The sequence below is a fragment of the Numenius arquata genome, chromosome Z (genome assembly GCF_964106895.1).
Source record: "Numenius arquata chromosome Z, bNumArq3.hap1.1, whole genome shotgun sequence".
NCBI classification, from domain to species: Eukaryota; Metazoa; Chordata; class Aves; order Charadriiformes; family Scolopacidae; genus Numenius; species Numenius arquata.
Window position 1 is genome coordinate 41768056 of NC_133616.1, and position 18468 is coordinate 41786523.

The 18468-nt window shown below is 42.3% G+C and overlaps 1 protein-coding gene across 1 annotated transcript in view; it reads right to left on the bottom strand.

Moving 5' to 3' along the window:
* The window catches only part of LOC141477341 (guanine nucleotide-binding protein G(q) subunit alpha), a 133877-nt gene extending 125597 nt beyond the window's left edge, over positions 1–8280 (bottom strand). The window contains exon 1 of the mRNA XM_074166471.1: positions 8056–8280. Coding sequence (XP_074022572.1) covers positions 8056–8191 — 136 coding nt within the window. The 5' untranslated portion in view covers positions 8192–8280. The remainder of the gene's footprint in view (positions 1–8055) is intronic.
* Positions 8281–18468: the final 10188 nt, after the last annotated feature.

An 18468-nucleotide genomic window follows, 5' to 3' on the forward strand; every position in this document is an offset into this window, starting at 1 on the left:
CCCCAGAAATTCACTTAAAAGGAGACTTGATGGATTAGGGGAATGGTAATGAGATAAAGGGACTTTGATCTCTAAATCTCTTTCAGTAATGGGCCAGGTCAGCAGCGTTCAAAAGTCAGTCAGACAGCTGCTTGCTGCCCTACACTCTGAGATAAGCTACCGAACTCATCATTGTTAATGATGACCAGGTGCATACATCATAACCACCCCTAATAAAAACTGGCAGCCTCAGGACAGGAGAGATTAAATTGGCATGAAGATTGTCACCCTTTTTGAAAATACTTCTGAAGAGCCAAGTTCCAGCAACACACAAACATGAAACGAAAAGGAGCAAAAGAGAATCTAACCAGAGCTACTTAAATATATGTGTAAGACCATGTGCTTTATTCTTTAGGCTTTTTTCCCCCAGCACAATCATACAGCTTCTCAGTTTCTAAGCTACTATTATTTCCTTTTTATAATTAACAAACAAAGAAGTAGAAGTGAGAAGCATTGCAAGAATCATTATTTTCTCTCACAGAAGATCAACTGAGTTAAAACAAATCATGCTTGTAACAAAGGAGTATTTTGGGGGGCTCTTCTGTTGTTGGTTTTGGTTTTTTGATTGTTCCTTTTTGCAAGTCACCTTTGTCAGGTTTCCATTATGAACATAAACATTGATTTTAATGCCATCTAGACAACACACTTCAAATGGCCAAACATCAAATCGCCCAAGTACTTAGCTAGCTTTATAAGAATCTGTTGAAGAGACATGAATGATGCCTTTGGTTTTCAGCAGTTAATTACCATTACTTTTACTGTTCTGGTCTATGAGATAAAGTGGCACATATAGTGCTTAGTAAATCTAGTACCACAGTAAAATAAGTATTCCATACTTGATCCTCAGTGTTCCAAGCCTGAACAGTTCCTAAAAGCACAAGGAATGAAGGCATCTTTCCCAACTTCTATGCATTTTCAGTTTTTCTAGCCTTATAAGTTAGCAGTTGCTGCTACAGAAACCTTCTGTGTGACTTTCTGGCTGGCTCTATTCACCCAGAAATATGGGCTGGAATAGCTTTTGGTATTCTTTTCCAACATTCTCTAGTATGAGCAAGATAATTAACATTAACGTTGAAGACTTAAGAGTTAAAAACTCTCCTGTGATGGGTTTATAGCACAAGGAGAGAAAAGCAACTGTCCTTAACTTACATAAATGTTCTCACTCAGTACAAGGATTCTTGCCAAAGATTATTTGTTTCTTTTGAGTTTGCAGCTGGTAGAACAATGAACTAGCCAAGGACCAAAAAGCAGGATGCTAGCAACCAGTAAGCATACAGCCCAGGTACAGTGACAGACATACTAAAAAGGCTATTAATGTAATAGCCTTATGTAATGTAATAGCCTTAACATATGCAATGTCTATTCTGTGCCATAGGAGCAAACACTGTGAAATCTAAAATATTTTTACCTAATGAAGAATTTCAAAATACACCTAAGACATATTCATTACATAGTACCTCAGTTTATAAAACTATGATCAAGAAGATTTCTTTTGGTTGATTTCATGGCTATATCATAACTAAACCAGCACTTTTTAGACTTTGATTCCTGTTTACTGAAAGAATCTGTAACAGGTTGGGCTTCCATCACATCCGATTACACCAAGTTCCTACAGAATAGTAAACCTAAGCTCTTACCTTGGATTTCACTTGAAGATGGCTAACCCCATCTGGAAAAAAAAAGGCTTCTGATCCGCATTCAGTGATACTTACCAAGATTAGAGGTGTTATTTTGCATTAACTTCAAAAGAGTTAAGGACCTAACTGCATTGATCTCTTCAGAGGAGAGAAAAAAAAAAGAAAAGGAATGTAACGTATTACAAATGCCGACTGCCCCTTTCACAATTTCCCTTGGGGAAAAACAAGTTTTCCTTCAATAGACTTTTGATAGTGGGGCTGAGTACTAGAGCATTTCGACAAGGGCCATGATGGTATTCTCCTAGATACAAAACAAAAGGCATAGATAATCAATGAGGACAGGACCTTGGGTAGACATTTAATCCATCTATTTGCTCTGAGACAAAACTGTCTAGTCCCGTTCCCAACAGATGCTTCTCCCACAATTAGAGCAGGTCAACCTAACTTACAAACAACATAGCTCAGAGATGAAGGTGTCGATAAACAGCTCAGCTGTGCAAAGGCAACAGTGATTCAGACTATCTTTCCAATTTACTGAACCAGTAGGGGTTTTCACTTTCAGAAACTTTCCTATATTCTGCTGCTTTATTCAAGCTACATATATATTGCACACCGTCTTCTCTTCAGAGAAACATGAACTGAACCACCTCAGTGGGTCTTACCTAAACTGTATTGCTCTGATCAGTAGTCCGCTGGATGATTCTGCCTGAATGGATTGAGAGAGGAGAAATCCTGCTTGGTGGATTTTATTTTTGTTTCTGGAATAGCCACTCCACCTTCTCAAATGCAGAATGAAATCAACAACAACACTTTGCTGTTGGCAACTGCACCTGCAAAGGGGTTCTGGGATAAAACTCTATATACCCTTAAAACACTAAGCATACTGTGTAAATTAAGTTGTTTGATTATTCCATGCCATTTTTCCTTTAAAAACCCACAAAGAACAAAACTGTAGACAATCACACTTCAGTTTAGTCTCTGTATCAACATTACTTACTGGGGAACAATGTGCTTTCAGAACATTTAAGATTTAATCTTTAATTTAGCTTGAACGAAAACCATTTGTGCTGTCCCTGGAACTCCCCCAGTAACTTCCAAAACTTTTAACTTCTAAAACCGTGGTATCTCTTAGACTCGTGCCCTCCAGTGTTAAGCATCTAACTTCTTTGCACAGAGTTAACAATACTTAAAGTCTGCTGAATGCTTCCTTCTTTGATGCTAACACTACCACATATATGGCTTCCTAGTATTTCCTACATTCTAATTCTTCTTCAGTTTTGTATTGCTTTCCTGCTCTTTGTTCTTGCCAGTCAGAGGTTAGAGTAAATAAAAGGTGAATACTGAAAAACTTCCATAATTTTATTAATTTTATTAATAACAGCTGTTCATACATAGTAGCATTTGAGTGCAAGAAAAGATTTTTCCTGAGTCTTGCACCATTCAGCAGGGCACGAAAAAATGCCCAGTATTACTGCAACAAAGATAATTACCATTAACCACACATTACCTTATAACGATATTTCACACCTTCCTGGGATTAATTTCACAGAGATTGTCATATTATTTAAAAAGAAATGCTTTCCCCTGTGAAACTTCCATTATACACCAACAAAAAATAATTTGATGCAGCCTAAAAAAAGCAGCAAACCCCTTTTAATGCCTGCAAACAAAATATCCCTTCATGACGCATTAAAAATATATTTAGAAGATGTTTAAGAACATATTTATTGATGGTTTTTGTATGTCATCACACATATCCAAATGATGATTCGTATTTTTCTCCCCAAAAAAATAATTTTATCTATGGACATTTATGTCTACATAAGAATATTTAAAGATGTTTTGCATCCAGAATTTAATTATGTTTCCTTAGACACAGCTTCAGCTAAGTAAGAGTTATTTACCAATCTAGTTACAACAAAAAAATCAAGATGTATGTTAACTCTTTGTTCATTTTACGGTTGTAAATAAGTACTGTGGTAACTACCTAAAATTATTTGAAAGTGTTTAGTGTAAGTAAGACAGACTGATACAAATATAAGTTACAAGAAAAATAAGGAAGCCTGCATGTTTCTGTAGCTGAAGAAAAAGTTACATAAAACCACTGTACTCCATTGTTGGCTTAATGGACCCACTTCCTCTTCAACTTATCCACAGATTGACTGTCTTTCCTAATTCATCAAGTTCTGCATGTAAATCTTTAATTCAGCTGACATAGGTGTTAAGAAAATAAATGCATATATACACTGCATGCTTGCTGGATATTCACCTTATGTTCAAAAGCATCTCTCCACATTAAGACTGGTTGCCATTCATGCTAATTCAAGTGGCTTATCTTCCAGCTGTTTCCTTTGGTAGTGCATAGAGAATAAAAGGACACATATCAGGCAACTCTCTTCACTGACACATCTGCCATCTCAAATATAAGAAACACCTATCCCTTAAAAAACACATTTTGCGCATGACAAAATCATACAACATGGCACAAAATAGCAAGCACTGCCACACACCTCCAGTACTTAATTTGGTCAAGGTTTATAAATTATTAGGCACAGCCAGCGAGCATGATACTGCCAGATTATTTTCTTAGATAATCAAGGCATTTCCCACCAAGAAAACAGTGTGTAATATAAAAATATAGACTGCATGGGCAGAAGACATCCAGCATTGAAGGTTTATGGCTACAACTTATCACACAAACCCAAATGCTGCTTTCTGAGACCATACAAAATTTCCACGGATGACAGGCAAAATGATATACATAAGAAATAGAGCACATGGCTCTTACCACTTAACAATGAATATGTACATACATGCTTAAGATACAAGCATGCAGAACACTGTACATTTTGTTTGGCATATAGCAATACAGAACATTAAAACACCTCTTTTTTTTCCCCAATTATAAAAACAATGTAAGTGTTTTTACAGCTAACAGCAAACAATGGATGGGTATTAACAACTGCAAGCTCTGGAGAACAATCATACGGTTTTACAAAGTGTTCAGCAGTAATGAAATCCAGAAGAATAGGGAAAATACAGGAGATTAAAACCAAATTCAGTGGAAGACTGAATTTGCTCCAAAGTGCCTTAAACATTACAGCCAAGTAGAGCTAGCCAAACTACTACTATGTCTTTGTAATATGCTTCAGTGCTTACTTCTGAATTCTTGCTTTTCAAAATTACAATAGTAAAACAATACTTTGTCCTGTTCTAATCTGTTCCAGAAATTAAAAAATGATGTACAATACAGTACGAAAAAGTGGTATTTTAAGGTTTAATCACAGAGAGGGTTTGTTTTTAAACTAACACTTAACAATAATCTTAGCATGCAGTAGAAGTTTTCCATAAATGACCTATCATTTTACACTCCTTGATCCCATGAACAATAAAATGGTATCATCATTAATACACAAAAAGGGTGTACAGAGCAGAGCAAGTGAGTGTGTGTGTCTGTCACACAGTAACTGTTAGGAGGAAATTAACTCACTGTGCAAGGAAGCACTGTATCTCCCCTCAGTCAAGGGGGAAAAACCTCCTGATCCACACACGTTATTCTTTTTTCCTTTATATTTGCTACATATGTGCATTTGTACATATGTATGTCTAATTTTTAAACAAATATAAGAAAACAATCTGGCACAGATATGCTTATTTGTGCCTTAAAACCCTTTGAGTTAATAATACCTTTCACTTTGCACTTGCAACAAGTCTGAAAAACATGCATGGTGAATTAACATGGCTCAGCTTAAACTGCACTAGTACTCCCCTTATGAGTTTCCAGAGGATATGCTTCAGTCCCATATTCAAAAGCTTTAACCTACTTAGGCTTTTAAGTCTCACAATACTTTACAAAGTGGGACTAAGAAATTGGCACTTCTGAAAAAAAGCAGAAAAAAAACCCCAAACCAAACACAAAACCACGTTTGTCTACATCTACATAAAATAAAATTAAGCAACACTAGTAATTTAAGTTTTCAGGGGGAAAGACATGTAATGGCACAGTAAGGGTCTATTACATTAAAAAAAAAAAAAAAAAAAGATTTTAAGCAATTCAGATGGGTTTCGTGCTACCAGCCTCACCATTTTTAATGATGTTTCTATTCTAAAATGGTTTTGTCTGTCTCAACCATGTGAACGACCCAACAACAAAAACTTAATAACTGAGCAACTGCCTAGGCTAGAGAAGCAGTGAGAGTGACTAAAAAAAAGTGCTGTCAGATACCTAGAACAAACCCACTAATAAAAAAGTTTTCCTCAAAATTTGTTTATAAATTGAAACTTGAACCTCTACCCAATCCCACAACTCCAACAGTGGTTCACCACTATACTGCATTTTACAAGATGAGATATTAAGTGTTAATCCAAATAGCTGCACATGCACACAAACGCAGGACAGAGGTTGTTGATAAAACAAAAGACCAAAAAATGTGTCCACGAGTAACAATTTCTGCAGTGGTTTCACTACCCAAGCATACAGATATACTATTAAGTATGAGCAGCTGAACATCCACCGCTCTTGGTCCTGAGTACATCATGCTTATGCCTCCACAAGTGTGGGTTTGCACTGATGCTGATGAATGCCAAAGCGTTTCATATAGGCACACAAGAGAGTTTTCCCAAAGGGCTTTCTATGGGTCAGCTTCTCCCCTGTTCTCCCTCAAGTCACCACATCCCATTTGGTCCAAAGCAGTGACACAACTAGACCCCAATCTACCACCACCTACTCCCCCCCACACACACACACTTCACATGGCCAGTGCCAGGACCTTGCAAAGCAGTACAAGCCCTGCATTACTGACTACAGAAGCAGATCTCTGAATTCCTTCTCCGGGATATATATTGGTCTCATTCAGTTAAATTTCATACATTTTTGAAAACTTGGAGGAAGCTTTTAGTGCTATCGCAAGAAAAAAAAAATCAGGAAAATAGAGAAACAATTAGGACCAGAGTAACAAGTCAAATAGGTCAACTGCCTCTCCTGGAGCAAGTGTGTATCACTAAATAATTATACTTAAGCATCCATAAAATTAAGCAAACTATCCAAAATCTATTTTATCTTCCTTTTGAATCTTGAAAAAGTCACAACATGCACTTCCATCAACCAAAATCAGACCAAAATGAGGCAGAACGTTATTACTGGAAGTGCTGCATCTGTCTCCACCACTCCTTTCCCACACCAGTTAAGGATCCCAACACCTTTCTCCATACCAGACAACAAGCTGCAGGAAACAGCATATTCATATGGAAGCACTAAAATGTATTCTGACTTTTCCTTTTAACTCTCCTTACCTCATTGAAAAGGCAGTTTACGCCCCCAGTATAAATCACTACTTTCATATACATGACCCAAGACAAAAATCTTCAGCATAAACATCCCACATCCACTTGGAACCTCCCCGCACCATCCACACACCAGACAGTGCTGCAGACATATTTCAAGGCCTGCGAGTCCCAGGCAGAAGCCGTATTATCACGGGAGCTACACAACATAGTAGAGCACGCTGGATACGGAGAGACACGTTTTAATTCAAAAGGCTTGTTTTTAACACAAGCCGAATTTCTGTTACGGTAAACAGTGCCTCTGCATACTTGCGGCTACAAAATAACAACCTGTTTTAACTAAAGAGGAATGATAGAATAGATTTTATTTCCTGACCAGTGGGTGGATTCCGAAGGTATTAAAGATCCTGTCATCCTCCTGCGTACTTCAGGCTACTCCTCAGCTTCGTGTGTGCATCTGGGGCTTTACAGCTCCCTCGTTTTGGTTTGGTTTTTTTTTTCCGAAAAAAACGGTCTACAATCTCAGCGTAAGCCCCTTACCCCGGTTTACCTCATTAACTAAAAATCACAAGGAAAAATGCAAACAGCGAGCCAACAGCCTTCCCGAGGCGCTCAGAACAATGCATATTAAACCCGCCGCCATCCATCCGCACAGCAACTCCCCCTGCCAGTCCCCTCCTTAATCCGCTTCCCCGCCATCCCTCTCCTTCACACACCGCCGCCGACATTTGCCCCCCTTTCCCCCGCACCCCCTCACTCACCCGCCATCCTTCCCCTCTCCATTTTGGAAGGCCGTTTTCCACCCCGTCTCCACACCGAGCCCACCCGCAGCCACCGGCCCCGCCGCCGGTGGGCACGCACGCACACACACACGGCGCCGCGCCGGGGGCACGGCCGGCGGCTCCCCTGCCCCGGGGTGGAGAGGGGCCCAGCCGGCCCCGCCGCCGCCCCGGCCTCCGCCGAAGCGGAGGGAGCCCGGGGCGGCGGCGGAGCCCGGGCTGCAGCCCCGGCGGCACCTGGGGCGTGCGTGCCCGGCAGCGGCCCGAGGCGAGGCGACCGGGCCGGGGCGGGCGGCGGCACACAGCCGCTCACTCACCCAGCAGCAGCAGCTTCAGCTCCCGGCGGGCGTCCCGCTTGTCCCGGCGCAGCTGCCGCTCGATCTCGTCGTTGATCCGCCGGGCTTCCTTGGCTTCCTCGCTCAGGCAGCACGCCATGATGGACTCCAGAGTCATTCTTCCTAACCGGTTCAGACACAACCCCCACCCCCCCTAAAATCGCACACACGCACCCCGCACCTCACACACACGCACCCCGCCGCCGCACCGGCCCCGGGGGGCACAGGCGCTCTCTGCCCGGGAGCCCCCGCAGGGCGAGCGCAGGCAGCCGCCTCGATGCCACACAGGGGCGAGGAGAGGAGAGAGGAGAGGAGAAGAAGAAAAAAAAAAAAAAAAAAAAAAAGAGGCAGGGCCGCTGGCGGCGCGGATCCCCGCTCCCTGCCGCCGACACCCGCCAACTCCTCCTCTCCTCTAAATCACGCACCAAACAACATGGAAACATCCACCGCGGCGGCAGCGGCGCTACCCAGCCGAGCCGCTCGCCACCGCCGCCCCTCGCCCCGCCGCTCCCCTTCCCTCCCCACCGCCGGCAGCCGACGCGGTCCCCGAGTGTCCCTGGCGGACGATACCCCCACCGCCCTCCGACGCGACCACCCCACCCCCTGTGGAAGCGCTAATGCCCGCTAATCCCTCCCCCACCGCCCGCACACACACGTTTCCTCGCCGCTCCGGAGCGGCAACCCAGTTCCTGCGGGGTGGGAGAGCGCCCGCCGCTGCCCGGCCACCTCGGCGCGTTCCCGGCGGGAAGCGCTTCCCCACGGCCGACCCTCTTCCCGGCCCGGCGGCGCGGCGGCCGTTGGCCCCCTCTGGCCGGGAGAGCCGCTGCCGGAGCCCTGCCCTGGCTCGCCCCGGCCCTGCCAGTAAGGACGAGAGAGGAGGCGGGCGGCGAGGAGCCGCCGGGGAGGAAGAGGAGGCGAGGAAGCAGGCAGGGGCCGGGCTCGCCCGGCTTTTCAATGGCTCGGCTCCGCGGGCGTGGTGAGGCAGAAATATGGCGGACCGTCTCCCCCGCCGCCTCTCCCGCTCTCCCCCCCGCGCCGCCGCACGCCGGGGGCGAGTGGCCGGGGGGAGTCGGTCCACCCACACAACCCCCCCGCTGCGATGCCGCCCCCAGCCAGGTCCGGCGCCCCACGGCCGCCCCCGCCCGCCCTGCGGCGGAGGGCAGGGGATGGGCGGCGGGGGGAGAGGGAGCGGGCGGTTTCCTCACACCAAATGGCCGCGGGGAAGGCGGCCGGCTGCCGTTCGCCCTGCAGGGCAGCGCTTCCCCCAGCGCCAGGCGCTGAGCGCGATTTCGCCGCCTTCGTTTTCCGGAGGGAGACGTTTTTATTCCGTACCCGTCCCAGAGGGGATGACTTGGGCTGACGGAGAGGGTGGGGGGGAAACTTGGCAACCGAGAGGAGGGAAGGGGAAGGGAGGGGAGAGGCGCCTTCTCCGCCGTGGGCCGGAGTGGAACCGCCAAGGGGACAGGCCGAGACCGCCGGGCACGGGTGGGTTTTGAGGCCCGCTGCCCCAACACGCTGTTTGGGCGGCTCTGCCGTGGGCAGGGGAGAGCGGAGGGGTGGTGGGACGCTGCCCCGCTGCACGGAAAGGGCCGGTATCCTGCCATCGTGGCCTCCGTCCAGACAGCACTGGCAACTGCCACCGCTTGCCCCAGCCCCGGCCTCACTCGCCCTCAGCCCCAGCCCCGCTCGGGCTCCAGCAGCCCCCAGGGTGATGCCCCACAACTGGACCAGACCCATTGACGCAGCTTCTCGGGTTTGTGGATTCATAAACGCCTTGTGAAATTCCCACACCTGCCCTTCGTTTGCCCACCTCCATATTGAACCATTCCTGTCTGGAAATACTGCGAAATCTGGGGGGAAGCTGATACTAGCCTATGAAGTGGGTAGAGGGGCGCATCGCTCTCCATCTTCCAGCTTTGGTCCTTCCTAGCACCTTTTGACATCTGTTCTGAAATTCGTGTGCCCGTTCTTAAAACGCTTCATACGTATTGACAATATGAATTAAGTAAGGTCCATCCATCATAAGATTAGGAGGGTATTTAAAAATAAGAATAAAATAATCAGGAAGATAATACACTCAATCAATTTTTTAAAGCATGATTATTTTTTTTTTATTACTTAAAAACAGGATTTCCACGTATTTCTTTATCATATTTTTATGTATAATGTATAAAAACCGGTCACTAGAACTCGGAGTGTTTTTTATAATTGCATTTCTTTATTCCAGTAAATTGAGTTTTAGTCAAGATTGTGTAATCCGTTATTAATAAAAAATTGTATTTCATTCAAACCATCTTCTCTATTTTAAAACCTATATGTATGTAGGTATATCTGTGAATTTATCTTATCTGCCTTCTGGTCCCAGATTAATGCATTAATATTAAATCCAATAAAGATTTCTAAAGATTGAATTACAGGGACGGCTTACGTAAAAATGCGAATAAGTAATGAAAGGGAGGGGAAAAAAAAAAAAGCATCTTCATGAAATTAATTCACAACATATCAGAGTTTTCTTCGAAAAGCCATGGCCCGGAAGGGTGAAGTTGGGTGCATGGTACAGGTCACAAGAGAAACTCGGTGGATGTGCAACTGTTCTGTGCCTAGAGCGCTGGTACACGGAGTTCAAGTACGCAGCAACCATCTTCTGGCATCGTGTAGAGGAAGGGTATGAATGGGTCGATGAATTTGCGACCTTTGGTTGAACTGTATGAAACCCCCACACACAAATTGAGGGCAGAGCGGTTCTATTGAAGATGAAATACCTCGGACAATGCTGTAACATTCCCCAGTAGATGAAGTCTGACTCAACTTTCTTAACCAACCATTTTATATGCTCAGTGTAGAAGGCACGAACACCGTGTGTACCTCAAATGCAGAACTGTCATTTAATTTTGCATTTTTAATCAGAAAAGACATGCCAGGGACTGTAAATTTAATCTGTATGTGCCACTCCCATTGACATCATTGGATTTGAAATCTCCACTGAATAAATATCTTCAGATTTTTAATGGATGAGCCATCTAGCCCTGAATCTGGCATCAGCAGATAGCCATTACACACTCTTTTACCCGCTTGCTTTGTGACTTAGTGGGAGTCAGAAGAACCCCCATTATGGACGATTACATGGTAATAAACCTACGAGGAAATTTCTTTCCAGCCCTTATCTCCATAATGGTTGGCTTTTGTTTTGAAACATGAAACAACCTTTATAAATATTTTATCCTAATAAGAACTATCAGTAAATGACAGACACAATTATTGCCCATACAGATAATTATTATCCATAGATACTATCCATACTGTTACCTGATCCTGGACAGATACTTCCCGATAAGCCTCCCCTGTAGCATTAATAGTCTCATATTCCTCTATCCAAGCAGTCTCCGGAGCACGGCTCATGGCAACCTGTTGCCTGTGAGACATTTTAATGATGCTTACTGCCACACTGCCACAGGAAATTAAAAGTGAGGCTGACAGAGGCAAAGTATGGTATTAAGCACCCTGCATCTTCAATATTCTTCCTCAGAAGCCAGCAAAAATTGGGAAAGCACCACTGTTTTATCATCTCCATGTCCTTCTTTTGCACTGCTCTATCCCAGTTTTTCATTTCTCCCTTCCATATGCCCAAAGACATTTATTGTCACTCTCCTCCGTCTCTTCTGCTTGAGATACATTTTCTGTGATGTTTTGACAGATTCTGAGCAGTATCTGAACTTGGTACTCACATGACAGTAAAACAGCAGATCACGTATAGCAACATCGCAGGATTTTCGTGGTTAGTCAGCGCCCCATCTTCAGCAGTGGAATATCTTGCAAGTGCTTTTTGATTGTTATTGTGCATTAGGAAGATGTTTTCACAGTGCTGTACACAAGTACATCTCAGTCTTGTTGGTGAGTACTTACAGTTAATTTAGAGGCCATCAGTATGTCTGAGTAGAGCAAATTATCCTTCCAGTATGCCATCCTAATCAGGTTTGTGTTGTGTTTGGGGTTTTTTGTTGGTTTTTTTTTTTTTTTAGAACAACAAACAAATTGTATCTGCTGGTTCTCTACTGTTAAATGAATAACATCCAGTATTTGCAATTTCCTTCAACTGATAAAATCAGTTTGTTCCAGTATGTGTTGTTTTGACAAATCACCTGAAAGTTTCCCAGTGTTATTTATTTCAAAGTAAAAGCTGTCTGCCAACAGACATCTAAGACAGATAGTCCTCAGGTATGGACTATGACTAGGGAAGGGTTAAAAGACCTATTTGTTCATTTGATTTATGTGATTTTTTAACTATTTGCATATCGAGGTTCTTATTGATGACTTGTTTCTGAAAAGGTACAAGAATTTTTCAGTATTCTTTTGTTCCTCAAATGCTCTCTTGGTCCTGCTAATTTTTTCTATCAACTTCATGTTCTGTGGAGAAGCATGGTATGTGTAGCATCACTGCTGTTCACACCAGACACATTATTGCACCTCATGGTATGCGATCAAAAGCCTCAGCATTGTTTCATGATTTCCTTTGCTCTCTTAAGTACTAGAGACTCCTTTTTCTTTAGGAGTCGCCTTTAGTAACACTCGGTTTCAGATATTTGCCAAAGCTTACAAAATTCCAGTGGGAACTCTTCACTAGAGCCCCTGCCGCAGCCTCAGTGGGTGGCTGAGCGATGTCCTGTCCCACCCTGGCAATGCCAGGCAGGAAGGAAAAGGAAGTAGAAGACAAGCTGTTTGGAAGGTGTTGCTGCATCCTATGCACCTTTTTGGCTCTGAAGAGCATTCCGAAGAAGGAGTACTGGTGCAGGTGTGTATGTGTGCACGCGCGTGTGTACAGCTGACGTCAGAGTTTGCTGCTCGAGGAACGCTGACCCCCCACTACTACGTCCACCACTTGCATGCAGAGGCACAGCTCCCAGCCCTGGCTCACAGCCACTTGCAGAGACCACCCTGTGGGGATGAGAGAAGATTCTCCACCAAATAACACCCCATGGCCTGCTGTTTCTCTCCAGACATCTGTGCGATGAGCAGTAGGTTGAGCTCGGGGCTGGATGAAGCCTTGCCCAGGGTTTATTCTTCCTCCAGCTGGAGAGGGCAGACAGGGGCTGAAGGGGAGGGAAGGTGCCACAGCAACTGCAGGGACAAGAGGGACACAGAGGCCAGCTGCTGCGTGCTGTGGGTGACATGACTCCTGTCAGCAGCACGCTTTGTCAGTGAGGTGGCTGCTGTGGACAGCGAGCCTCGGGGTGCTCATAGTGCGGGCAAGTGGGACAGAAGAGGCAAAGGAGACTTCTGCCCTCCATCACCCTGCAGTTCCCTCTCCTGCCCAGCACCATCTCACCCTCAGTCCTCTCTTCTGCCAGCCCTGGTCCTCACCAGCTGATTTAACTGCTCAACTCTGCGTGGAACTGTTCCTATCATATTGGGGTTTTTTTCTGAGTTAGTTTGCTGTTAGTTTAAGGAATTACATTGGCTTCCCAAAGGTTCAGATGACCCCTCGAGCCTGCTTAAGGGAAATGGCCAGTAGGCACAGGGTGGTTCAGACCACCCTTTCCGTGGCCATAAGGCTCTGGATCACCTACATCAGCCAGCTGTTCCTATGTGGTCTGCATAGGTCTGGTGGAACAGGATCATAAATTCCAGCTCTGAAAAAAAAAAAAAAACTTGACATAGCCATATGACGCAAATTACAACATTAGATTCATGGAATCATAGAATCATAGAATGGTTTGGGTTGGAAGGGACCTTAAAGATCATCTTGTTCCAATCCCCCTGCCATGGGCAGGGACACCTCCCTCCAGAGCAGGTTGCTCAAAGCCCCATCCAGCCTGGCCTTGAACACTTCCAGGGATGGGGCATCCACAGCTTCTCTGGGCAACCTGTTACAGTGTCTCACCACCCTCACAGTAAAAAATTTCTTCCCAATATCTAATCTAAATCTGCCCTCTTTCAGTTTAAAACCATTATCCCTTGCCTGATTGCTACACTCCCTGATCAAGACACTCCCCGTGCTCTCCTGTAGGCCCCCTTCAGGCACTGGAAGGCTGCTATAAGGTCTCCGCGGAGCCTTCTCTTCTCGAAGGCTAAACAACCCCAACTCTCTCAGCCTGTCTTCACAGGAGAGGTGATCCAGCCCCCTCGTCATGTTCATGGTCCTTCTCTGGACTTGTATTGGTAGAGTATGAATTGATATCACAGTACTACAACAGCTTAAAGAGATACTTAGGTGTTCAATGTCAGCACCTGCTGTCTCTGTGATGACTTTTGTCCTATTGTTTATCTACTGTTTTTATCATTAAATTGATACCAGTTATGTACCCAGACTATCATATTTGTATTTTTATTATTGTTAACTACTTAGATTACAATCTGTTCCCAAAAGTTTCAGCAAGGTCTGTTCCTCCCAGGATCTAGTCTGTGGGATGCTATTCCTCCACGTCTGGGACCTAAATTATAAATCTGTGATTTGGCAGCATAGGAATACTGCTGTTTTGGTGAAGATACCTTTTATGCTTATTTCTGATGTTTTTCACCTCCAAGCATATTTTTTCTTTCAGCTTCATGAATTAGCATTATTTTCCATAAGGCAGCTTTTATTCTTTATCAGGTATTATTTTTGTGCAACTCTGAAATAAATTACTGTTAGCTATTTCATCGTGCATACTTTTTATCATATAAAGACTACATATAATGTCTAGTTCGTTTGCAGTCACAGGACATGTCATGCTTTACTGGGTCATAAGAGTTAATGACATCAAGTGTTTGGAGTATTTATCTAAGAACTCAAGCATTCTTTTCCTATTCTAAGTTTCACTCTTCTCCTGCAGTCTGCTCGTGGGTATGTGCTACCTAATTCATTGTAGTTTCACAGTATTGTAAACTAGTACAAATTTCACAGTATTGTAACTCTGTCACCTTCAGTGCAGTTACAGTGTTTTTCACAGACCCTGAGCTCCCTTAAGCTGTTCAACATACACATTGTAATGGTGTGAATCCTCCAGTTTATTCAGCAAATATTTCCTTGTATATCCTCAGAAACAGTCTAACCATTAGAATAATGTGGTAGGCCATCATTCCTGCCTTACTTCTTTCTGTGTCACAAGACAGGGAGATAAGAGTTACACAGTACCCAGGTAGAGGTAGTTCTTTTAGTATTTCATTGGCAAGTATTATTCGTAATTCTTTCCATCATCCAAAGGTGATGTAGATGATGTATTAGCTGAGGTTGGTTTTTTTTTGCAATCCCAAATATGTCACTAGAAGAACTATGGATAACTATCTCGTTGGCCGTAATTTTATAATGGAAGATTAATCCAAAATCAAAGCACGCCATGATACTTTTCACAACCTTATACCAAAGTTTACTATGTAAAGTGAAAAATTACCATCTTGCATTATATAATCTCCTCAGTTAAATTGCTTGAGCAATGCCTACTCAAAAGATGGGTACGCAGTGAGATTTGGATTTTTCAAAAATACTTCTGTATTTCAGCGCAAGCAGTGTTCCAGCTGGGATCGAGTACTTCTAGCACAGAATGCACTTTATGTAGCTGCACATATAAAGTGATCACTACAGCAACACTGGAAGTAAAAAATATTTCTATCTTGTTCTGCCTGAATAATTCCATAGCAGAGTAAATAGTAATTGGATATTCTTGGTGCAATTCCAGCAGACACCACACACTACCGTTAGGGATTCAGGTATCATTCAACACCATATATCAAAAAGAGCCTGCTATTAGGAAAAGATTGAAAGGGACAATGCATTTTAGTTCTCTCATATTTATATATGTGTTTTCGTCTGGTGGTTTTAAAAAGTAGCAAACAGAAACAAAGGAACATATAAGGAGAAAATTCAGTGTGAAAATTAATTTGTATATGAATGAAGACTGACAATTCACAGCTAGGAAACTGCAAATACCTCTTTCCACAGAACTTCCATATATAGTGTTGGAGTATGTAAAATCATGAGTCAATGTGATATTTTTCCAGTGAACATGAACAGAAAATAAATACTCCCTTTTGTGTAATAGTACTTCTTAAAATTGCCCTTTCAATATGCAATTCAAACACAAATTCACTGCAAGAATTTGGAAGCTTCAGTAATGAATCTTATACTTTGTATATCCTTTATATCTTGTATTAATAGGAGCACCAATATCTTTTGCACATTACTACCAAATCTCTTAATGAAAAACAAAAGGAAATATCTGAGTGTTAAGTGACATAAGGAGAAAAATTATGACCCAGTCAATTGTATTTTTGGATGGGCAATTAAATGATTTTTATTGCTATATATAATTTTATAAAATGATAACAGAAGTCCACAAGGAGACTGTTTCCAGTCTTTACTGTTTTAAAGTGAGTGTGGAGAAGGATCTTAAGACAACGGCTAATCAATGTCTTCCTTTAAGAGGAAATATAGAAACAATAGAGGTATCTTTCTATCTTCATGTGAGAATCCATTAGAAAACCTTGTAGTACTAAGAAAAAATGGTCACCTTTAAGTCTTATGTAAAGCCATCACAAGTACTTGAGGAAAGTAGGATTCCTGAAAATGTATTTAAAATAGTGGAGAAAACTGAATTAAAATGTAGTAAATAGTTGGCTTCTATTTGATACTTTTGCAGGAATTGAGGCACTCAGTTACATACTGAAGTAAAAATGTGGATTGTATTGTAAGCCTCAGTTTATAACTGTAGTTATAACTTTAGTTACAGAACTTTAGTTATAACCATAAGACAGCCAGGTAGTATGTTCCCTAAGACAGAATGGGGTGATTTGTGAACCTGAACCTAGGCAGAAATTGAAAAAAATTTCTTGCCTGAGAGACAACAGCTAATGTAGGGCAGAGTGATTGCTGTATATTAGTCAAGTTCCCCTGTACTTACCATTGAATTTAGACAGTTCTCTATTCTCTTAAGGAAGATTGGTGTATCTATAATAATATTTGAGGGAATTATGGAAATTTATCAGAAGGGAAAAGGATAACATGGCTGGTTTCATTTGCCTGAAGAGAGAGAAAAGAGACTTTTCAATGATCACAAAATGCTGCTTTGGATGTTATATAGGGAGTTGTATAGAATGCTAAGACAGTCTAAATACATATTTAGATAAAAAACTATTTACTACACTGGTGTGAGTATAATAATGAAGCAGGCTGTCAGGGTGTTGTGTTTCCATTAACCTGTTTCCTAATCTGGTTATATTTTGAATTGTGGCTTTGCATTACCTTACATAGAATCTAAGTAAAAATGCTCTGAAATTTTGTTTTTGTTTTGGTGGTTATATATTTAAAGAGATTGCAATAAGTTAATTTTTTACTCCAAAGTAAAGATTGTTTAATGCATCCACTTTAAGAGGATGGATCAAGTTTGAAGATACTGTGAAATTTTCAGAAGAATCAGTGGTTAAATTTTAGGTTGGATACTGAGAACAATTCTAGCTATATTTTGAATTACGTTGCATATTTAAACCTCTTGTATTTGTGGGGGAAAACTTTTGCCAGTAATATCTGCTTATGCTAAGAAACAAGTCATGACTGTGTGAGATTTACCAGGAAAAAGAGCGTTGAGCTCCCCCTGCTGTTACGCTGCATACAGATAACTGGAAAACCTGGATTTTGTTTCGCTGAGTAAAATGTCAGTCAAGTAAAAAAAAAATGTCAACAATAAAGAAGTACCATTTTCCAGTTTCCAGTAACGTGCTACTAGCAGTGGAGAAAACTAGACTATTTAATTTGTTTTCCAAGTATTTGGTATTCTCAAATATTTTAGCATTTATAGCATAATGTGCATAAGTATATATAATTTGACATATAACAGTTTTCCAAGTTCCCTGTGCAAAGATAGGATTTAATGTTTGTGCATGCATACAGTTAATCTTGTTCCATTTACATGCCCATGAAGAGACTCCTAGATGCTAAAGAAGAAAGGTACATTTTCTTATGATGATTTCTTTTTGCTATAAGGAATTATTCTGAGAATTAATGATATGTTGACAATTGTAAATTCTGAAGCTTATCTCTGGTTTGTGATAATAATCTGACATAATAATCTAATAATAATCTAATGTGTATGTGCACGTGGATGCCTGAGTGATGCGGATTACTTTATGAGCCAGTAATGCTATTCTCTCTACAGATGCTTTGCACAGAAATCAAATCAATTAGACTGAGCCATTGGGTTCAACTCAGAACAAGGTAGAGTTTGTTCCTTCAAAATTAATACTTAGTTATGCCACACAGCTAAAGAGAAATTAACATGGTTGTGTTTTTGGTATTGCAAGGTGGAAAATCAGAGAAAGAAAAGAGAAATTTAAACATCTGAAAGCAAAGCTAGCCTCTATATGCAGCACTGATACCTTTTTTCACAGGTACATGTAAGACCGTGCAGAAAAGGAATGAAAAGGTGC